The sequence below is a fragment of the Oncorhynchus mykiss genome, chromosome 17, assembly GCF_013265735.2.
Source record: "Oncorhynchus mykiss isolate Arlee chromosome 17, USDA_OmykA_1.1, whole genome shotgun sequence".
NCBI lineage: Eukaryota > Metazoa > Chordata > Actinopteri > Salmoniformes > Salmonidae > Oncorhynchus > Oncorhynchus mykiss.
The window spans coordinates 2,670,554-2,691,756 of record NC_048581.1 but is presented as its reverse complement, the minus strand read 5'-3'; the positions used below and the strand labels follow the sequence as shown (position 1 = coordinate 2,691,756).

The 21,203-nt window shown below is 39.0% G+C and overlaps 1 protein-coding gene across 1 annotated transcript; it reads left to right on the top strand.

The window, feature by feature from the left end:
- The first annotated feature begins 1,326 nt into the window (after window positions 1–1,326).
- LOC110515691 (zinc finger protein 501-like) lies at window positions 1,327–11,082 on the top strand. The gene is made up of 2 exons (XM_036948610.1): window positions 1,327–1,814; window positions 10,094–11,082. The coding sequence occupies exons 1-2, from the start codon at window positions 1,574–1,576 to the stop codon at window positions 11,065–11,067; spliced, it is 1,215 nt and encodes a 404-aa protein (XP_036804505.1). The 5' UTR covers window positions 1,327–1,573; the 3' UTR covers window positions 11,068–11,082.
- Window positions 11,083–21,203: the final 10,121 nt, after the last annotated feature.

The window sequence follows — 21,203 nt, the reverse complement described above, 5'->3', positions numbered from 1 at the left end:
TAGCTCTGTGTGTGGTAGTCTCAGGATTGTCTGGGATAGCTATGTGTGTGGTAGTCTCAGGGTTGTCTGGGATAGCTATGTGTGTGGTAGTCTCAGGGTTGTCTGGGATAGCTCTGTGTGTGGTAGTCTCAGGGTTGTCTGGGATAGCTATGTGTGTGGTAGTCTCAGGGTTGTCTGGGATAGCTATGTGTGTGGTAGTCTCAGGGTTGTCTGGGATAGCTCTGTGTGTGGTAGTCTCAGGGTTGTCTGGGATAGCTCTGTGTGTGGTAGTCTCAGGGTTGTCTGGGATAGCTATGTGTGTGGTAGTCTCAGGGTTGTCTGGGATAGCTCTGTGTGTGGTAGCTATGTGTGTGGTAGTCTCAGGGTTGTCTGGGATAGCTCTGTGTGTGGTAGCTATGTGTGTGGTAGTCTCAGGGTTGTCTGTGATAGCTCTGTGTGTGGTAGTCTCAGGGTTGTCTGGGATAGCTATGTGTGTGGTAGTCTCAGGGTTGTCTGGGATAGCTATGTGTGTGGTAGTCTCAGGATTGTCTGGGATAGCTATGTGTGTGGTAGTCTCAGGGTTGTCTGTGATAGCTCTGTGTGTGGTAGTCTCAGGGTTGTCTGGGATAGCTATGTGTGTGGTAGTCTCAGGGTTGTCTGGGATAGCTATGTGTGTGGTAGTCTCAGGGTTGTCTGGGATAGCTCTGTGTGTGGTAGTCTCAGGATTGTCTGGGATAGCTCTGTGTGTGGTAGTCTCAGGGTTGTCTGGGATAGCTCTGAGTGTGGTAGTCTCAGGATTGTCTGGGACAGCTATGTGTGTGGTAGCTCTGTGTGTGGTAGTCTCAGGGTTGTCTGGGATAGCTCTGTGTGTGGTAGTCTCAGGGTTGTCTGGGATAGCTCTGTGTGTTGTAGTCTCAGGGTTGTCTGGGACAGCTATGTGTGTGGTTCTCTGTGTGTGGTAGTCTCAGGGTTGTCTGGGATAGCTCTGTGTGTGGTAGCTCTGAGTGTGGAATCCCTGTCATTTTATCAGCAGAGTCTCTAAACATATTCCAATCAGCGATAGCAAAGCAGTCCTGTAGCATAGCCTCTGAATCTGGTCACCATTTCTAAGCATGATCGAGGGAAATTGGTTGGGGGGGGGGGGGGGGGGGGGGGGGTCATGGGGAGGGGAGGGGGGGGGTTCATGGGGGGGGGGGGGGCTGTATGTTATACATTAGTAGGGATTTATTTGTTTATTTAATTTTACAAAAAATGTTACAGAATGAAGCAAACCATGATTTGATGGTATCCTCCAGCAGGTGGCAGTATGCCCCTTTAAACGTTTGTTTGCTGAGCTCTATTATACTGGAGAAGAAGAAGTTAGCCAGTCGGCCACCTCGGTATCTTGCCAGACAATATAACCGAACCAGTAAATCTCTTTAGACGTTTTAATGTATGTTAGCCACTGTGTTTTGAACACACTTCTGTCAATCTAGTTAATTATATAATTTCATTGCATATTTACGTTGTTATTGTTATTAGTTAGCTAACGGTAGCTGGCTGGTTAAGTTAGCATTAGCCTTGTTAGCTAACTGTTAGCTATCATCCCCCGACCATGAGTTCACCAAGCTACTCTCCTCCTGATGAAGAGGAGGAGGTCTGCTGGACGGAGAAAGAGGGTCTGTGGCTGAATGTTGTCGTGAAAGAGGAGAAGGAAGAGGAGGATATCACAGTAACAAAAGTAGAGGAAGAGGCTTTTACAGTGAAAGAAGAGGAGGATGAGGCTTTTACAGTGAAAGAAGAAGAGGAAGACTCGGTCAGAGTGAAAGAGGAAAAAGATCCGGAGGAGACGAGAGGTAAAAGATTAACACACCAGTAAATACTAATCTTACAAAACAGGGGAACAAACTGCAGTTGTTGAACTGATGTGGGGGGGGTGGGGGGGGTTTAAAGGGGTGATCTGTAGTTGTTGAACTGATGTGGGGTTTTAAAGGGGTGATCTGCAGTTGTTGAACTGATGTGGGGGGGGTTTAAAGGGGTGATCTGCAGTTGTTGAACTGATGTGGGGGGGGGGGGGGGGTTTAAAGGGGTGATCTGTAGTTGTTGAACTGATGTGGGGGGGGTTTAAAGGGGTGATCTGCAGTTGTTGAACTGATGTGGGGGGGGTGGGGGGGGGTTTAAAGGGGTGATCTGTAGTTGTTGAACTGATGTGGGGTTTTAAAGGGGTGATCTGCAGTTGTTGAACTGATGTGGGGGGGGTTTAAAGGGGTGATCTGCAGTTGTTGAACTGATGTGGGGGGGGGGGTTTAAAGGGGTGATCTGTAGTTGTTGAACTGATGTGGGGGGGGTTTAAAGGGGTGATCTGCAGTTGTTGAACTGATGTGGGGGGGGGTTTAAAGGGGTGATCTGTAGTTGTTGAACTGATGTGGGGGGTTTTAAAGGGGTGATCTGTAGTTGTTGAACTGATGTGTGGGGGGTTTAAAGGGCGATCTGCAGTTGTTGAACTGATGTGGGGGTTTTAAAGGGGTGATCTGCAGTTGTTGAACTGATGTGGGGTTTTAAAGGGGTGATCTGCAGTTGTTGAACTGATGTGGGGGGGGTTTAAAGGGGTGATCTGCAGTTGTTGAACTGATGTGGGGGGGGGGGTTTAAAGGGGTGATCTGTAGTTGTTGAACTGATGTGGGGGGGGTTTAAAGGGGTGATCTGCAGTTGTTGAACTGATGTGGGGGGGGGTTTAAAGGGGTGATCTGCAGTTGTTGAACTGATGTGGGGGGGGGTTTAAAGGGGTGATCTGTAGTTGTTGAACTGATGTGGGGGGTTTTAAAGGGGTGATCTGTAGTTGTTGAACTGATGTGTGGGGGGTTTAAAGGGCGATCTGCAGTTGTTGAACTGATGTGGGGGTTTTAAAGGGGTGATCTGTAGTTGTTGAACTGATGTGGGGGGTTTTAAAAGGGGTGGTCTGCATCCATATTTGGACTTATATAGCCATTGATACTTGAAGAATAAAACACATGCCTTAGTTCAACTGTCCTATCCCAAACACTGCATAGCCTCAACATGGGAAACACTATGATGTTTAATGTCATGGATGGTCAGTCCTTTGGTCTGTGAATTGGAGTGGATGCAGTTCTCCAGCCACATCTGTCAGGTTTTAAGAACGGGCAATTCTATGGTAAAGTATCCCCCCCCCCCCCCCCCTCCTCCCCAATGTAACTACTTAAAGGACTAGTTTGGACAGAAACACATTTACAGGAAGAGCTGTGCAGATACAAAGCGTGTTAACAGAATTAAACCAAGGGAGACTTTACTGTAGTTCTCTAAAACAAATTGTCATCTGTAGTTTTTTTTACAGTAAATGTTTTTTTAATGTACTTACTGTTAAATAAAAACCACAGTCTCAGTGTAAATCCATGGTTTGTGTTTGGTATATATTTTACAGTAGACTACCACAGTCTCAGTGTAAATCCATGGTTTGTGTTTGGTATATATTTTACAGTAGACTACCACAGTCTCAGTGTAAATCCATGGTTTGTGTTTGGTATATATTTTACAGTAGACTACCACAGTCTCAGTGTAAATCCATGGTTTGTGTTTGGTTATATATTTTACAGTAGACTACCACAGTCTCAGTGTAAATCCATGGTTTGTGTTTGGTATATATTTTACAGTAGACTACCACAGTCTCAGTGTAAATCCATGGTTTGTGTTTGGTATATATTTTACAGTAGACTACCACAGTCTCAGTGTAAATCCATGGTTTGTGTTTGGTATATATTTTACAGTAGACTACCACAGTCTCAGTGTAAATCCATGGTTTGTGTTTGGTTATATATTTTACAGTAGACTACCACAGTCTCAGTGTAAATCCATGGTTTGTGTTTGGTTATATATTTTACAGTAGACTACCACAGTCTCAGTGTAAATCCATGGTTTGTGTTTGGTTATATATTTTACAGTAGACTACCACAGTCTCAGTGTAAATCCATGGTTTGTGTTTGGTTATATATTTTACAGTAGACTACCACAGTCTCAGTGTAAATCCATGGTTTGTGTTTGGTTATACATTTTACAGTAGACTACCACAGTCTCAGTGTAAATCCATGGTTTGTGTTTGGTTATACATTTTACAGTAGAAACCACAGTCTCAGTGTAAATCCATGGTTTGTGTTTGGTTATATATTTTACAGTAGACTACCACAGTCTCAGTGTAAATCCATGGTTTGTGTTTGGTTATATATTTTACAGTAGACTACCACAGTCTCAGTGTAAATCCATGGTTTGTGTTTGGTTATATATTTTACAGTAGAAACCACAGTCTCAGTGTAAATCCATGGTTTGTGTTTGGTTATATATTTTACAGTAGAAACCACAGTCTCAGTGTAAATCCATGGTTTGTGTTTGGTTATACATTTTACAGTAGAAACCACAGTCTCAGTGTAAATCCATGGTTTGTGTTTGGTTATACATTTTACAGTAGAAACCACAGTCTCAGTGTAAATCCATGGTTTGTGTTTGGTTATACATTTTACAGTAGAAACCACAGTCTCAGTGTAAATCCATGGTTTGTGTTTGGTTATACATTTTACAGTAGAAATCAGAGTCTCAGTGTAAATCCATGGTTTGTGTTTGGTTATACATTTTACAGTAGAAACCACAGTCTCAGTGTAAATCCATGGTTTGTGTTTGGTTATATATTTTACAGTAGAAACCACAGTCTCAGTGTAAATCCATGGTTTGTGTTTGGTTATACATTTTACAGTAGAAATCAGAGTCTCAGTGTAAATCCATGGTTTGTGTTTGGTTATACATTTTACAGTAGAAACCACAGTCTCAGTGTAAATCCATGGTTTGTGTTTGGTTATATATTTTACAGTAGAAACCACAGTCTCAGTGTAAATCCATGGTTTGTGTTTGGTTATATATTTTACAGTAGAAACCACAGTCTCAGTGTAAATCCATGGTTTGTGTTTGGTTATATATTTTACAGTAGAAACCACAGTCTCAGTGTAAATCCATGGTTTGTGTTTGGTTATACATTTTACAGTAGAAACCACAGTCTCAGTGTAAATCCATGGTTTGTGTTTGGTTATACATTTTACAGTAGAAACCACAGTCTCAGTGTAAATCCATGGTTTGTGTTTGGTTATATATTTTACAGTAGAAACCACAGTCTCAGTGTAAATCCATGGTTTGTGTTTGGTTATACATTTTACAGTAGAAATCAGAGTCTCAGTGTAAATCCATGGTTTGTGTTTGGTTATACATTTTACAGTAGAAACCACAGTCTCAGTGTAAATCCATGGCCCCACTACAGTGGCAGGTTGACAGCTTTACTGTTTCAACTGCAGATTGATTGATTGATTGATTGATTGATGTGGCTTTTTTTAAAGGGGCAACCGAGGATTAGAACAGAAACAAAATGGCCGCCCTGTCACATGTTTTGGTAAACAACTGAGGGTTGTGGTGGCTAGAGAAATGTAACCACTCTTCCAAATTCATAGAGAAAGCTATTGTAGCAACCTTAACCCAACACTTCGTCAAGAATGACAGAACTCTTGGAGTAACAGTTAGTGATCAAATTTTATTGGTCACTCAGAACTCCGCCACATTCCAGAACCTTGTCACCAGAAACCAAAGGTGCTTGTGTGACCAGTTGAGAACCCAGGATACTGCCTCTGGTAATAGAAGTAGGGAGGTTCGATGGCATAGACGAATAAGAGGGACTATGTACTGTCTGTGAGTTAGAGGAGGTAGAGAATGCATTTTACAATTGATTGTACTTTTATTTGACCTTTTATTTAACTAGGCAAGTCAGTTAAGAACAAATTCTTATTTTCAAGGCCTTGTTCAGGGGCAGAACGTCAGATTTGTAACTTGTCGGCTCGGGGATTCAACCTTTCGGTTACTAGCCCAACGCTTTAACCACTAGGCTACCCTGCTGCCCCCTTATATGATGATTTGAGAGCTATAATGTTTGATAAAATGTTTGTAAAGAAATAAGGAAGTATTCTGGATTTAGAGATGAAGAAAATGGTGAATGTCTATTTAGGAAAGAAGTATTCCCTGTGTGCAGGTGATCTCTGAAGCTTGGAGGATGAGACGAGATCAGTTGATCTCTGAAGCTTGGAGGATGAGACGAGATCAGTTGATCTCTGAAGCTTGGAGGATGAGACGAGATCAGTTGATCTCTGAAGCTTGGAGGATGAGACGAGATCAGTTGATCTCTGAAGCTTGGAGGATGAGACGAGATCAGATGATCTCTGAAGTTTGGAGGATGAGACGAGATCAGTTGATCTCTGAAGCTTGGAGGATGTATGTCCGATAATGATGCAGGTCACAGTTGATAAGATCCAGGTTTATTTGCGAGAGCTCTGCCGTGTAAATACACACATACATTCCTTTTATACCATCCTAACCTACGCACGTTGTAGAAAAGGCCCATGGACTTGGTGGAATACTCCTTTCATTCATTGCCACTTACTCAGCTGGGCCAGGGGCGCTTTAATTAGGTCAGGTGGAAATGTCCGACAGATCTCAACTCCATAAAAGGAGGAAGTTGCCATCGCCTGATCTCGCTGCTTTCTCTTCCTTAACTCCATCTGATCCAGAAGTTCTGTGCGTCCATGAATCCACAGATTACTCAGTAAATATACCACTTTATGGTTAAAGGAATTCCTGCCTCAGTCTCATCCATTCCTGTTCACCTTCACTGTCAGTCATCCTACCTGTCCAGCTACCCACACAGATTCCACTAATCTTTCACACATACATACACTCCTTTCTTCCTAGATCTATGCTACATAACCCCTTCCTAATGAACAAACATTCTGTTAGTTATAATTCTACGTTTAATGTATACATCATTTAGTCATTATTCATAAAAAATCCCAGAACACAACCCTAAAAAGAACAGAGACAAAGATCAAGCAGAATCGGGAATGGGACATTTCTTCATTTGAATACGAGACTAATATTTAGATAATAACTTGAATATTAATAATGAAATGCTGATGATGATTATATATATATATATATGCTGATGATGATTATATATATATATATAAATACTGATGATTATATATATCTGCTGATGATTATATATATATATATATATATATATATATATATATAAATACTGATGATTATATACATATATATACATACTGATGAATATATATCTATATCTATATATATATATATATATACTGATGATTATATACATATAATATAATATGATTTTATATATATATATATATACTGAATAAATAAATGTATATATATACATATATATACAGTGGGGCAAAAAAATACATATATATATATATATATATAAATGCTGATGATATATATATATATAAATATACATATATATAAATATATATAAATACTGATGATTATATACATATATATATATATATGTATATAATCATCAGTATTTATATATATTTATATATATGTATATTTATATATATATATATCATCAGCATTTATATATATATATATATATATATGTATATAATCATCAGTATTTATATATATTTATATATATGTATATTTATATATATATATATCATCAGCATTTATATATATATATATATATATATATATATATATATATATATATATATATATGTATTTTTTTGCCCCACTGTATATATATGTATATATATACATTTATTTATTCAGTATATATATATATATATAAAATCATATTATATTATATGTATATAATCATCAGTATATATATATATATAGATATAGATATATATTCATCAGTATGTATATATATGTATATAATCATCAGTATTTATATATATATATATAATCATCATCAGCATATATATATATATATATATATAATCATCATATATATATATAGTATATATATATATACTGTATAGTATTCATTTTAAAAGTAAAAAAATATATATGTCCCAATCCTGGATTTTCCCTTTTTAATTATGTGATGATTTATTGATTCGTATTTACAATGTTTCTGTCTGTTGTATTATAATTCAGTCCCCTTTCTCCCTCTATATAATAATACAGTCCCCTCTATATAATAATACTGTCCCCCCTCTCCCTCTATATAATAATACAGTCCCCTCTATATAATAATACTGTCCCCCCTCTCCCTCTATATAATAATACAGTCCCCTCTATATAATAATACAGTCCCCTTTCTCCCTCTATATAATAATACTGTCCCCCCTCTCCCTCTATATAATAATACAGTCCCCTCTATATAATAATACAGTCCCCCCTCTCCCTCTATATAATAATACAGTCCCCTCTATATAATAATACTGTCCCCCCTCTCCCTCTATATAATAATACTGTCCCCCCTCTCCCTCTATATAATAATACTGTCCCCTTTCTCCCTCTATATAATAATACAGTCCCCTTTCTCCCTCTATATAATAATACTGTCCCCTTTCTCCCTCTATATAATAATACTGTCCCCTTTCTCCCTCTATATAATAATACTGTCCCCCCTCTCCCTCTATATAATAATACAGTCCCCTCTATATAATAATACAGTCCCCTCTATATAATAATACTGTCCCCTTTCTCCCTCTATATAATAATACTGTCCCCCCTCTCCCTCTATATAATAATACAGTCCCCTCTATATAATAATTCAGTCCCCTTTCTCCCTCTATATAATAATACAGTCCCCTCTATATAATAATACTGTCCCCCCTCTCCCTCTATATAATAATACAGTCCCCTCTATATAATAATACTGTCCCCCCTCTCCCTCTATATAATAATACAGTCCCCTCTATATAATAATACAGTCCCCTCTATATAATAATACAGCCCCCTCTCCCTCTATATAATAATACAGTCCCCTCTATATAATAATACTGTCCCCCCTCTCCCTCTATATAATAATACTGTCCCCCCTCTCCCTCTATATAATAATACAGTCCCCTCTATATAATAATACAGTCCCCCCTCTCCATCTATATAATAATACAGTCCCCTCTCTCCCTCTATATAATAATACAGTCCCCTCTATATAATAATACAGTCCCCCCTCTCCCTCTATATAATAATACAGTCCCCTCTATATAATAATACTGTCCCCTTTCTCCCTCTATATAATAATACAGTCCCCTCTATATAATAATACTGTCCCCCCTCTCCCTCTATATAATAATACTGTCCCCCCTCTCCCTCTATATAATAATACAGTCCCCTCTATATAATAATACTGTCCCCCCTCTCCCTCTATATAATAATACAGTCCCCTCTATATAATAATACAGTCCCCTCTCTCCCTCTATATAATAATACTGTCCCCCCTCTCCCTCTATATAATAATACAGTCCCCTCTATATAATAATACAGTCCCCTCTCTCCCTCTATATAATAATACTGTCCCCCCTCTCCCTCTATATAATAATACAGTCCCCTCTATATAATAATACTGTCCCCCCTCTCCCTCTATATAATAATACAGTCCCCTCTATATAATAATACTGTCCCCCCTCTCCCTCTATATAATAATACAGTCCCCTCTATATAATAATACTGTCCCCCCTCTCCCTCTATATAATAATACAGTCCCCTCTATATAATAATACAGTCCCCTCTCTCCCTCTATATAAAAATACAGTCCCCTCTCTCCCTCTATATAATAGTACAGTCCCCTCTCTCCATCTATATAATAATACGGTCCCCTCTATATAATAATACAGTCCCCTCTCTCCCTCTATATAATAATGCAGTCCCCTCTATATAATAATACAGTCCCCTCTATATAATAATACAGTCCCCTCTCTCCCTCTATATAATAATACAGTCCCCTCTCTCCCTCTATATAATAATACAGTCCCCTCTCTCCCTCCATATAATAATACAGTCCCCTCTATATAATAATAACCATCATAATATTGGTGACCTAAAGTCGTCTGGATCACTGCCTAATGTTTCAGCAACTGTAATAACTTATTGGAAGAATAAAATAATTGACTAATGTGTGAAAAATTAAGACAAGTAATGACTGTTGTTCACTTGACTGTCTTATTAATGTTTGAAGAAAATTGTCAAAGTTTGTAAAAAAAACGTTTAAACATTCACGACAATGACAAACCACAGTGACTGTCTGACTTTGTTGTTCAAACAGGAGAGAGACGTGACTATCGTGGATCCTCTGGGGAGCCTCAACAACATCATGATGCTGACGAGGCAGAGAAGAGTCTCTCCAGATCAGAACTCCTCAAGAAACTCCCGCAGAGACCCACAGGGAAGAATCCTCACTGCTGCTCTCACTGTGGGAAGCGTTGCAAATCTTTATCAGAACTTAAAATACACCAGAGAACACACACTGGAGAGAAACCTTATAGCTGTGATCAATGTGGGAGGAGTTTTACTATATCAAGCCATCTGACTTCACACCAGAGAACACACACAGGAGAGAAACCTTATAGCTGTGATCAATGTGGGAAGTGTTTTACTATATCAAGCCATCTGACTTCACACCAGAGAACACACACAGGAGAGAAACCTTATAGCTGTGATCAATGTGGGATGAGTTTTGCTGCATCAAGCAATCTGACTTCACACCAGAGAACACACACAGGAAAGAAACCTTATAGCTGTGATCAATGTGGGATGAGTTTTGCTGCATCAAGCAATCTGACAAGACACCAGAGAATACACACAGGAGAGAAACCTTATAGCTGTGATCAATGTGGGAAGTGTTTTACTATATTAAACTCTCTGACTTCACACCAGAGAACACACACAGGAGAGAAACCTTATAGCTGTGATCAATGTGGGAAGAGTTTTACTATATCAAGCTCTCTGACTTCACACCAGAGAATACACACAGGAGAGAAACCTTATAGCTGTGATCAATGCGGGAAGTGTTTTACTATATCAAGCTCTCTGACTTCACACCAGAGAACACACACAGGAGAGAAACCTTATAGCTGTGATCAATGCGGGAAGTGTTTTACTATATCAAGCCATCTGACATCACACCAGAGAACACACACAGGAGAGAAACCTTATCGCTGTAATCAATGTGACAAGAGATACTCTGATAAAAGATCTCTGATTAAACATCAGAAAATACATGAAGGAGTTGTTTCATGATATCAATGAAATAATGTCACAATGTAGAATGTTTTAACATTGTAGAAGAAGTATTTTAATGATGTCACAATGTAGAATGTTTTAACATTGTAGTAGGAGTATTTCAATGATGTCACAATGTAGAATGTTTTAACATTGTAGTAGAAGTATTTTAATGATGTCACAATGTAGAATGTTTTAACTTTGTAGTAGGAGTATTTTAATGATGTTCTACCTTATCGTTTGCCCTGTTCAATTGATTGCAGCATGATCTGGATATTAACCTCAGGGGGAAAATCCAGGCTCTGAATTGGAAGAGTATTATTAAACAAAGTGACTAACAAAAAAAGAGCTGTGTTACACTTACTGTGTTGGTGACCCACTTTAATCAAAATGCAGCACTTCTAAATGTAGCTAGCTGTTTTCTACTAGTTGAAAAAGCTGCTTGTTTAAAAAATACATGCAATTGATCATTGTTGCAGATGTTTGTGTATATACACACATGAAAGCAGTACAATAAATTAGACTATAATCAATTTGATTAACAATCTGACATCACTCCAGTATTTCTTGACAGCATTCAAATGCTAATTGTCTTTATTCCACTACTGAAGAACCACGACTCAAATCACCTCATATTTCAAACATTCAGCCTGACAAAATATACATGTTTTATTATTCCATGCCTCACCATTAAGTGAAGTATTGCCAATACATATTAACAAAGGGGTGAACATTTGGTTTTACACCAGCGAGTACACACAGGAAATAAACCTCACTGCTGCCCTGACTTTGGGAAGAGTTTTTCAACATCACAGTCTTTACAATCTCACCAAGGAATTCACACGAGAGAGAGAGAACCAATGGCTGTGATTGGTTTTACTGCTTCGAGTGAACTGATTTTACACCAGAGAACACACCACACGCATTCCAGAGAACCATACCACTGCTCCGACCTTGGGAACAGATTTGTTTCATCAAGCAGCCTAAAGCAACACCGGAGAAAATACACAGGAGAGAAGCCTTATAACTGTGATGTATGTGGGAATTATTGTGTTCTCTGGCTGTACACCAGCGAACCCAGCGGACAATAAATATCATGTTTTGGAGATCCTAGAAGCTGTAACATTTAGGGGGATGGTTGTCACTATCAACTCCATTATAATAAATCTACTGGTGGATGGTTGTCACTATCAACACCATTATAATAAATCTACTGGGGGATGGTTGTCACTATCAACTCCATTATAATAAATCTACTGGGGGATGGTTGTCACTATCAACTCCATTATAATAAATCTACTGGGGGATGGTTGTCACTATCAACTCCATTATAATAAATCTACTGGGGGATGGTTGTCACTATCAACTCCATTATAATAAATCTAATGGTGGATGGTTGTCACTATCAACTCCATTATAATAAATCTACTGGTGGATGGTTGTCACTATCAACTCCATTATAATAAATCTACTGGGGGATGGTTGTCACTATCAACTCCATTATAATAAATCTACTGGTGGATGGTTGTCACTATCAACTCCATTATAATAAATCTACTGGTGGATGGTTGTCACTATCAACCCCATTATAATAAATCTACTGGTGGATGGGGATGGTTGTCACTATCAACTCCATTATAATAAATCTACTGGTGGATGGTTGTCACTATCAACTCCATTATAATAAATCTACTGGGGGATGGTTGTCACTATCAACTCCATTATAATAAATCTACTGGTGGATGGTTGTCACTATCAACTCCATTATAATAAATCTACTGGTGGATGGTTGTCACTATCAACCCCATTATAATAAATCTACTGGTGGATGGGGATGGTTGTCACTATCAACCCCATTATAATAAATCTACTGGTGGATGGTTGTCACTATCAACTCCATTATAATAAATCTACTGGTGGATGGTTGTCACTATCAACTCCATTATAATAAATCTACTGGGGGATGGTTGTCACTATCAACACCATTATAATAAATCTACTGGTGGATGGGGATGGTTGTCACTATCAACTCCATTATAATAAATCTACTGGTGGATGAGAGAGAGAAAGAGGGTCAGAGAGAGAAAGACGGTCAGAGAGTGTGGCAGAGAGAAAGAGGGTCAGAGACTGGACGAGAGAGAGAAAGAGGTATAGAGATCGAGGGTCAGAGAGATAAAGAGGGTCAGAGTGAGAGAAAGAGGGATAGAGAGAGAAAGAGGGATAGATAGTGAGGGAAAGAAGGTCAGAGAGAGGGAGAGGATTATATTAAACAGATTCAGATTTGAATCCCAACCTACATTTTTCAAATGAATGTTTATTTGAAGCTTTATTTAACTGGGATGGCCGGGTGTCAGTTTGTAAATGAGAACTTTGTTCTCAACTGGCCTACCTGGTTAAATAAAAAACTAGGCAAGTCAGTTAAGAACAAATTCTTATTAACAATGAAGGCCTACCTCTGACGAAGCTGGACGCTATGGGACTCCCAATCAGCCCGGATTCGACCCAGGGACAGTCATTTTATATAACGTTATATAATATTATTTTGGAAATCAAATTCAAACAATTGTTTTGAAAGTCCAACTTTTTGTCTGAAAATAAAATAAATTGCTCAACTGTTTCATACACTCCAGTCAGCAGATGGCGATGTCTTTCAGGCAACTCTGCCAGAGTGACGTGAAATTTATTGGACTGGTTCTTTCACCAACAGCTCGACGTTTGTCACTAGTTACCACAGTCACAAAGTCATAATTATTACTAAAACCTTGCCTATTTCTTCAACTTCTCTTCTTAAAATCTGCTAACGTCATTCCTAACCCTTCCCTTTTAAGTTAAAAGACTGAAAAGCAAATGTTTGTTTTCATCATTTTTTTTTACCATAGCCAATGCCTTCTTTGTGGCTGTGGTAACTAATGACAACCCAGGTCGGCAGCCACGTTGTTTTATATTTCAATGAAAAATGGTCAACCACCTCGGTAGCTTGCTCGCCTAAACATTGACTCATTCATGTATAATAGCCACTGTAGTTTAAACACACTTCTGTCGTCCAGCTAGTTATCCCATTTAATTTAATATTTACTACGGTGTTAGTTAGCTGACAACCCGGAATATGAGTTCACTACGCTGTTCACCTCCCGCTAAAGAATCTCTGTGGCTGAATGTTGTCGTGAAAGAGGAGAAGGAAGAGGAGTCTGTTACAGTGAAACAAGAAGAAGACGCTTTCAGAGTGAAAGAGGAAGAGGAGGATGAAGTTTTTGCAGTGAAAGAGGAGGAAGGAGAGATGACTGTCACATCGAAAGAAGAACAAGAAGAGGAGAAGATAAGAGATCTGATTAACACCAGTAAGTACTGAGTGGTTGCTCATGAAACCAGGACCAAAATAATACCATGATTTTCACGAAATTGTATTTTTGGAGCAAGGGGTGATTTTAACATGTACATCTTGGTGGGGGGGCAAACTGATTTAAAAACAATATGCATGTCTGCAACGCCACTACACAACACTAAACAATACATTAACGAAGTGAGGTAAAGTACTGGAGTAGAAATACTTTAAAGTACTACTTAAGTAGAAATACTTTAAAGTACTACTTAAGTAGAAATACTATAAAGTACTACTTAAGTAGAAATACTTTAAAGTACTACTTAAGTAGAAATACTTTAAAGTACTACTTAAGTAGAAATACTATAAAGTACTACTTAAGTAGAAATACTTTAAAGTACTACTTAAGTAGAAATACTATAAAGTACTACTTAAGTAGAAACACTAGAAAGTACTACTTAAGTAGAAACACTAGAAAGTACTACTTAAGTAGTTTTGGGGGGTATCTGTACTTTACTTTACTATTTATATTTTTGACTACTTTTACTTTACTTCACCACATTCCTAAAAGAAAATAGTGTACTTTTTACTCCATACATTTTCCTTGACACCCCAAAGTACTTGTTACATTTGAAATGCTTGGCAGGACAAGAAAATGGTCAAATTCACGCAGTTATCAAGAGAACACCTACCTGGTCATCCCTACTGCCTCTGATCTGGCTGACTCACTAAACAGAGAACACCTACCTGGTCATCCCTACTGCCTCTGATCTGGCTGACTCACTAAACAGAGAACACCTACCTGGTCATCCCTACTGCCTCTGATCTGGCTGACTCACTAAACAGAGAACACCTACCTGGTCATCCCTACTGCCTCTGGTCTGGATGACTCACTAAACAGAGAACACCTACCTGGTCATCCCAACTGCCTCTGGTCTGGCTGACTCACTAAACAGAGAACATCCCTGGTCATCCCTACTGCCTCTGATCTGGCTGACTCACTAAACAGAGAACATCCCTGGTCATCCCAACTGCCTCTGATCTGGCTGACTCACTAAACAGAGAACATCCCTGGTCGTCCCTACTGCCTCTGATCTGGCTGACTCACTAAACAGAGAACATCCCTGGTCGTCCCTACTGCCTCTGATCTGGCTGACTCACTAAACAGAGAACATCCCAGGTCATCCCTACTGCCTCTGATCTGGCTGACTCACTAAACAGAGAACACCTACCTGGTCATCCCTACTGCCTCTGATCTGGCTGACTCACTAAACAGAGAACACCTACCTGGTCATCCCTACTGCCTCTGGTCTGGATGACTCACTAAACAGAGAACACCTACCTGGTCATCCCAACTGCCTCTGGTCTGGCTGACTCACTAAACAGAGAACATCCCTGGTCATCCCTACTGCCTCTGATCTGGCTGACTCACTAAACAGAGAACATCCCTGGTCATCCCAACTGCCTCTGATCTGGCTGACTCACTAAACAGAGAACATCCCTGGTCGTCCCTACTGCCTCTGATCTGGCTGACTCACTAAACAGAGAACATCCCTGGTCGTCCCTACTGCCTCTGATCTGGCTGACTCACTAAACAGAGAACATCCCAGGTCGTCCCTACTGCCTCTGATCTGGCTGACTCACTAAACACGAATGCATCGTTTGTAAATTATGTTGGAGGGTATCCGTACATTTTTAAAAACAATTAAATGGTGTCGTCTGCTTTGCTTAATATTGGGAATTTGAAATTATTTATACTTTTACTTTTGGTACTTAAGTATATTTAGAACCAAATGCGTTTAGACTTTTTCTCATGTAGTATTTTACTCAGTAACTTTCACTTTTACTAGAGTAACTCTCTAAGGTATCTATACTCATACTAGAGTACCTCTCTAAGGTATCTATACTCATACTAAGGTATCTATACTCATACTAGAGTAACTCTCTATTAAGGTATCTATACTCATACTAGAGTAACTCTCTAAGGTATCTATACTCACACTAAGGTATCTATACTCATACTAAGGTATCTATACTCATACTAGAGTAACTATCTATTAAGGTATCTATACTCACACTAGAGTAACTCTCTAAGGTTTCTATACTCACACTAGAGTAACTCTCTAAGGTATCTATACTCATACTAAGGTATCTATACTCACACTAGAGTAACTCTCTAAGGTATCTATACTCATACTAGAGTAACTCTCTAAGGTATCTATACTCATACTAGAGTAACTATCTAAGGTATCTATACTCACACTAGAGTAACTATCTATTAAGGTATCTATACTCACACTAGAGTAACTCTCTAAGGTATCTATACTCATACTAGAGTAACTATCTATTAAGGTATCTATACTCACACTAGAGTAACTCTCTAAGGTTTCTATACTCACACTAGAGTAACTCTCTAAGGTATCTATACTCATACTAAGGTATCTATACTCACACTAGAGTAACTCTCTATTAAGGTATCTATACTCATACTAGAGTACCTCTCTAAGGTATCTATACTCATACTAAGGTATCTATACTCATACTAGAGTAACTCTCTATTAAGGTATCTATACTCATACTAGAGTAACTCTCTAAGGTATCTATACTCACACTAAGGTATCTATACTCATACTAAGGTATCTATACTCATACTAGAGTAACTCTCTATTAGGGTATCTATAGGGGGAATATAAATAAACAGACAATGTTCTTACAATGTTCTCCCTGCACACCAAGTCAGAACTGTAGGATAAATAAAGGGGGAATATAAATAAACAGACATTGAAAGCTCATACAATATTCGTTGATTACATTTCTCTAAAACAGGTTATAGGCTACATGTGCACCACCAAGTAAGAACAGTAGGCTAAGTTTTGAGAGAGGAAAGAGACCACATTATTAGGGTGAGAAACATGGGCTACTAACAGCATACACTTAGTATTACTTTCTCAGCTACAGTATACATATCTCCCTGGCATATTCCATCATTTATACAGCAGCATACAGTACATGTTTGGACTCACCTTGTTGTGCTCACTTGAACAGGAAAAGTGAGTCCTTCTTGTGGGCTCTTGAAAGAGACCTGAAATCCCGACTTGAAATTCAGAGTTGTATGACCTTTAAATTATTTTCAGTATTTTCTCGGAGTTTTATCCGAGTTCATACTTGTCTTGAACTCACTGAAGTCTGAGATTTCCTACTTCTGAGTTTCTAGTTGTTTTGAACGCAGCAGAAGTCATGCTGGATTGACAGGACAATGTATTCAAACTTTTCTGGGCGTTACCCCCTTTCTCGTGCTATCCAAATGGTAGTTACGATCTTGTCTCATCGCTGCAATTCCCCTACGGACTCTGCGAAGGTCAAGAGTCAAGAAGCCACTGCTTCTTGACACACAGGTGTCAGGTGATTGTGGAGGGCAGGTCATCTGATGCAGCACTCCATCACTCTCCTTCTCGGTGAAATAGCCCTTCCACAGCCTAGAGGTGTGTTGGGTCATGGTCCTGTTGAAAAACAATTGATAGTCCCACTAAGCGCAAACTAGATGAGATGGCATATCGCTGCAGAATGTTGTGGTAGCCATTCTGGTTAAGTGTGCCTTGAATTCTAAATAAATCACAAACAGTGTCACCAGCAAAGCATCCCCACACCATAACACCTCCTCCTCCATGCTTCACGGTGGGAACCACACATGCTGAGATCATCCGTAAACCTACTCTGCTTCTCTCAAAGACACGGCGGTTGGAACCAAAAATCTCAAATTTGGACACATCAGACAAAAGGACAGATATCCGCCGGTTTAATGCCCATTGCTCGTGTTTCTTGGCCCAAGCAAGTCTCTTCTTCCTATTGGTGTCCTTTAGTAGTGGTTTCCTTGCAGTAATTCAACCGTGAAGGCCTGATTCCTGCAGTCTCTGAACAGTTGATGTTGAGATTTGTCTCTTATTTGAAATCTGTAAAGCATTTATTTGGGCTGCAATCTGAGTTTGGTAACTCTAATGAACTTATCCTCTGCAACAGAGGTAACTCTGGGTCTTCCTTTCCTATGGCGGTGCTCATGACAACTTTCTTGACATTTTCCTGATTGACTCACCTTCATGTCTTAACTTAATAATGCACTGTTGTTTCTCTTTGCTTTTTGAGCTGTTCTTGCCATAATATGGCTATCTTCAGTATTCCACCTCTACCTTGTCACGACACAACTGATTGACTCAAACACATTAAGAAGGAAAGAAATTCCAGAAATGAGCTTTTAACAAGGCACACCTGTTAATTGAAATATATTCCAGGTGACTACCTCATGAAGCTGGTTAAGAGAATGCCAAGAGTGTACAAAGCTGTCACCAAGGCAACGGGTGGCTACTTTGAAGAATCTAAAACATATTTAGATTTGTTGAACACTTTTTTTTGGTTACTACATGATTCCATGTGTGTTATTTCATACTTTTAATGTCTTCACTATTATTCTACAATGTAGAAATAGTAAAAAAAATATAGAAAAACTCTTGAATGTGTAGGTGTCCAAACTTTTGACTGGTACTGTGTTTTTTAAATAAATATAACAAATGTTCACCCTCCCAGAGTCCCCGGGTCGTACCTCTTCTGGTGTCACCTTACTGCTGGGTCTGAAGAGGGTGTCTGTGAGGCTGGTGGACTGCAGGAAAATACTGAGGCTGAGTGGAACTACAAGAGGAGGACAAGAGGAGGAAGAGGGAGATTTGACACATCAAAGTAGGTTCTGTAGTTTAGTTTGAACAAATGGAATATATCTGCCCCCTGGTGTCTGTTTCCAGGACAACCTACAGAGTCCTGTTAGATAGACTGGTGTCTGTTTCCAGGACAACCTGCAGAGTCCTGTTAGATAGACTGGTGTCTGTTTCCAGGACAACCTGCAGAGTCCTGTTAGATAGACTGATGTCTGTTTCCAGTAGAGGTCGACCGATTATGATTTTTCAACGCCAATACCGATACCGATTAATCGGGCCAATTTAATTTTTATTTGTAATAATGACAAATACTGAATGAACACTTATTTTAACTTAATATAATACATCAATAAAATCAATTTATCCTCAAATAAATAATGAAACATGTTCAATTTGGTATAAATAATGCAAAAACAAAGTGTTGGAGAAGAAAGTAAAAGTGCAATATGTGCCATGTAAGAAAGCTAACGTTTAAGTTCCTTGCTCAGAACATGAGAACATATGAAAGCTGGTGGTTCCTTTTAACATGAGTCTTCAATATTCCCAGGTAAGAAGTTTTAGGTTGTAGTCATTATAGGAATTATTGAACTATTTCCCTCTATACAATTTCATTAACCTTTGACTATTGGATGTTCTTATAGGCACTATAGTATTGCCACTGTAACAGTATAGCTTCCGTCCCTCTCCTCGCTCCTCCCTGGGCTCGAACCAGGAACACAACGATAACAGCCACCCTTGAAGCAGCGTTACCCATGCAGAGCAAGGGAAACAACCACTCCAAGGCTCAGAACAAGTGACGTTTGAAACGCTATTAGCGCGCGCTAACTAGCTAGCCATTTCACTGTGGTTACACCAGCCTCATCTCGGGAGTTGATAGGCTTGAAGTCATAAACAGAGCAATGCTTGACGCACAACGAAGAGCTGCTGGCAAAATGCACGAAAGGGCTGTTTGAATTAATGTTTACGCGCCTGCTTCTGCCTACCACCACTCAGTCAGAAACTTAGATACTTGTATGCTCAGTCAGATTATATGCAATGCAGGACACGCTAGATAATATCTAGTAATATCATCAACCATGTGTAGTTAACTAGTGATTATGATTGATTGATTTGTTTTTTATAAGATAAGTTTAATGCTAGCTAGCAACTTACCTTGGCTTACTGCATTCGCCTAACAGGCAGGTGGAGTGCAAGGAGAGAGAGGCAGGTCGTTATTGCGTTGGACTAGTTAACTGTAAGGTTGCAAGATTAGATCCCCCGAGCTGGTGAAAATCTGTCGTTCTGCCCCTGACCAAGGCAGTTAACCCACTGTTCCTAGTCCATCATTGAAAATAAGAATGTGTTCTTAACTGACTTGCCTCGTTAAATAAAGATTATATAAAGGTGTAAAAAAAAAAAAAATTACTGATTTCCGATTGTTATGCAAACTTGAAATCGGCCCTAATTAATCGGCCATTCCGATTAATCGGTCGACCTCTAGTTTCCAGGACAACCCGCAGAGTTCTGTTATACTGGTATATTTCCACCACAGATTTTTTTTAAATTAGATAATTATCACATAAATATGTGAATATACCCAAAATCATGAAGTGATGTGAAAACGACACGTTATAATATTAATCAACAATGTCTCTGGTTGGATTTAGGATGGACTAGAAGAAGGTCAAAGTTAACCATCCGTCTGACTTTGTTGTTCACACAGGAGAGAGACGTGACTATCGTGGATACTCTGGAGAGCCTCAACAACCTCATGACGCTGACGAGGCAGAGAAGAGTCTCTCCAGAGAAAGAATCCACACAGGAGAAAAGCCATACCACTGCTCTCAGTGTGGAATGACTTTCTCTGAATCACATTCATTGAAATCACACCTTAGAATTCACACAGGAAATAAATCTTATGGCTGTGATCAATTTGGGAAGAGATTTACTAAGCCAAGCAACATGAAATCACACCAACAGACACAACAGACACACACTGGAGAGAAACCTTACCACTGTTCAGATTGTGGGAAAAGCTTTTCAACGTCAAAGTATTTGAAGCTGCACCAACGGATACACACAGGACTGAAGCCTTATGGCTGTGATCTATGTGGGAAGAGATTCCTTCGGTTAGCCCACCTGAATGTACACAA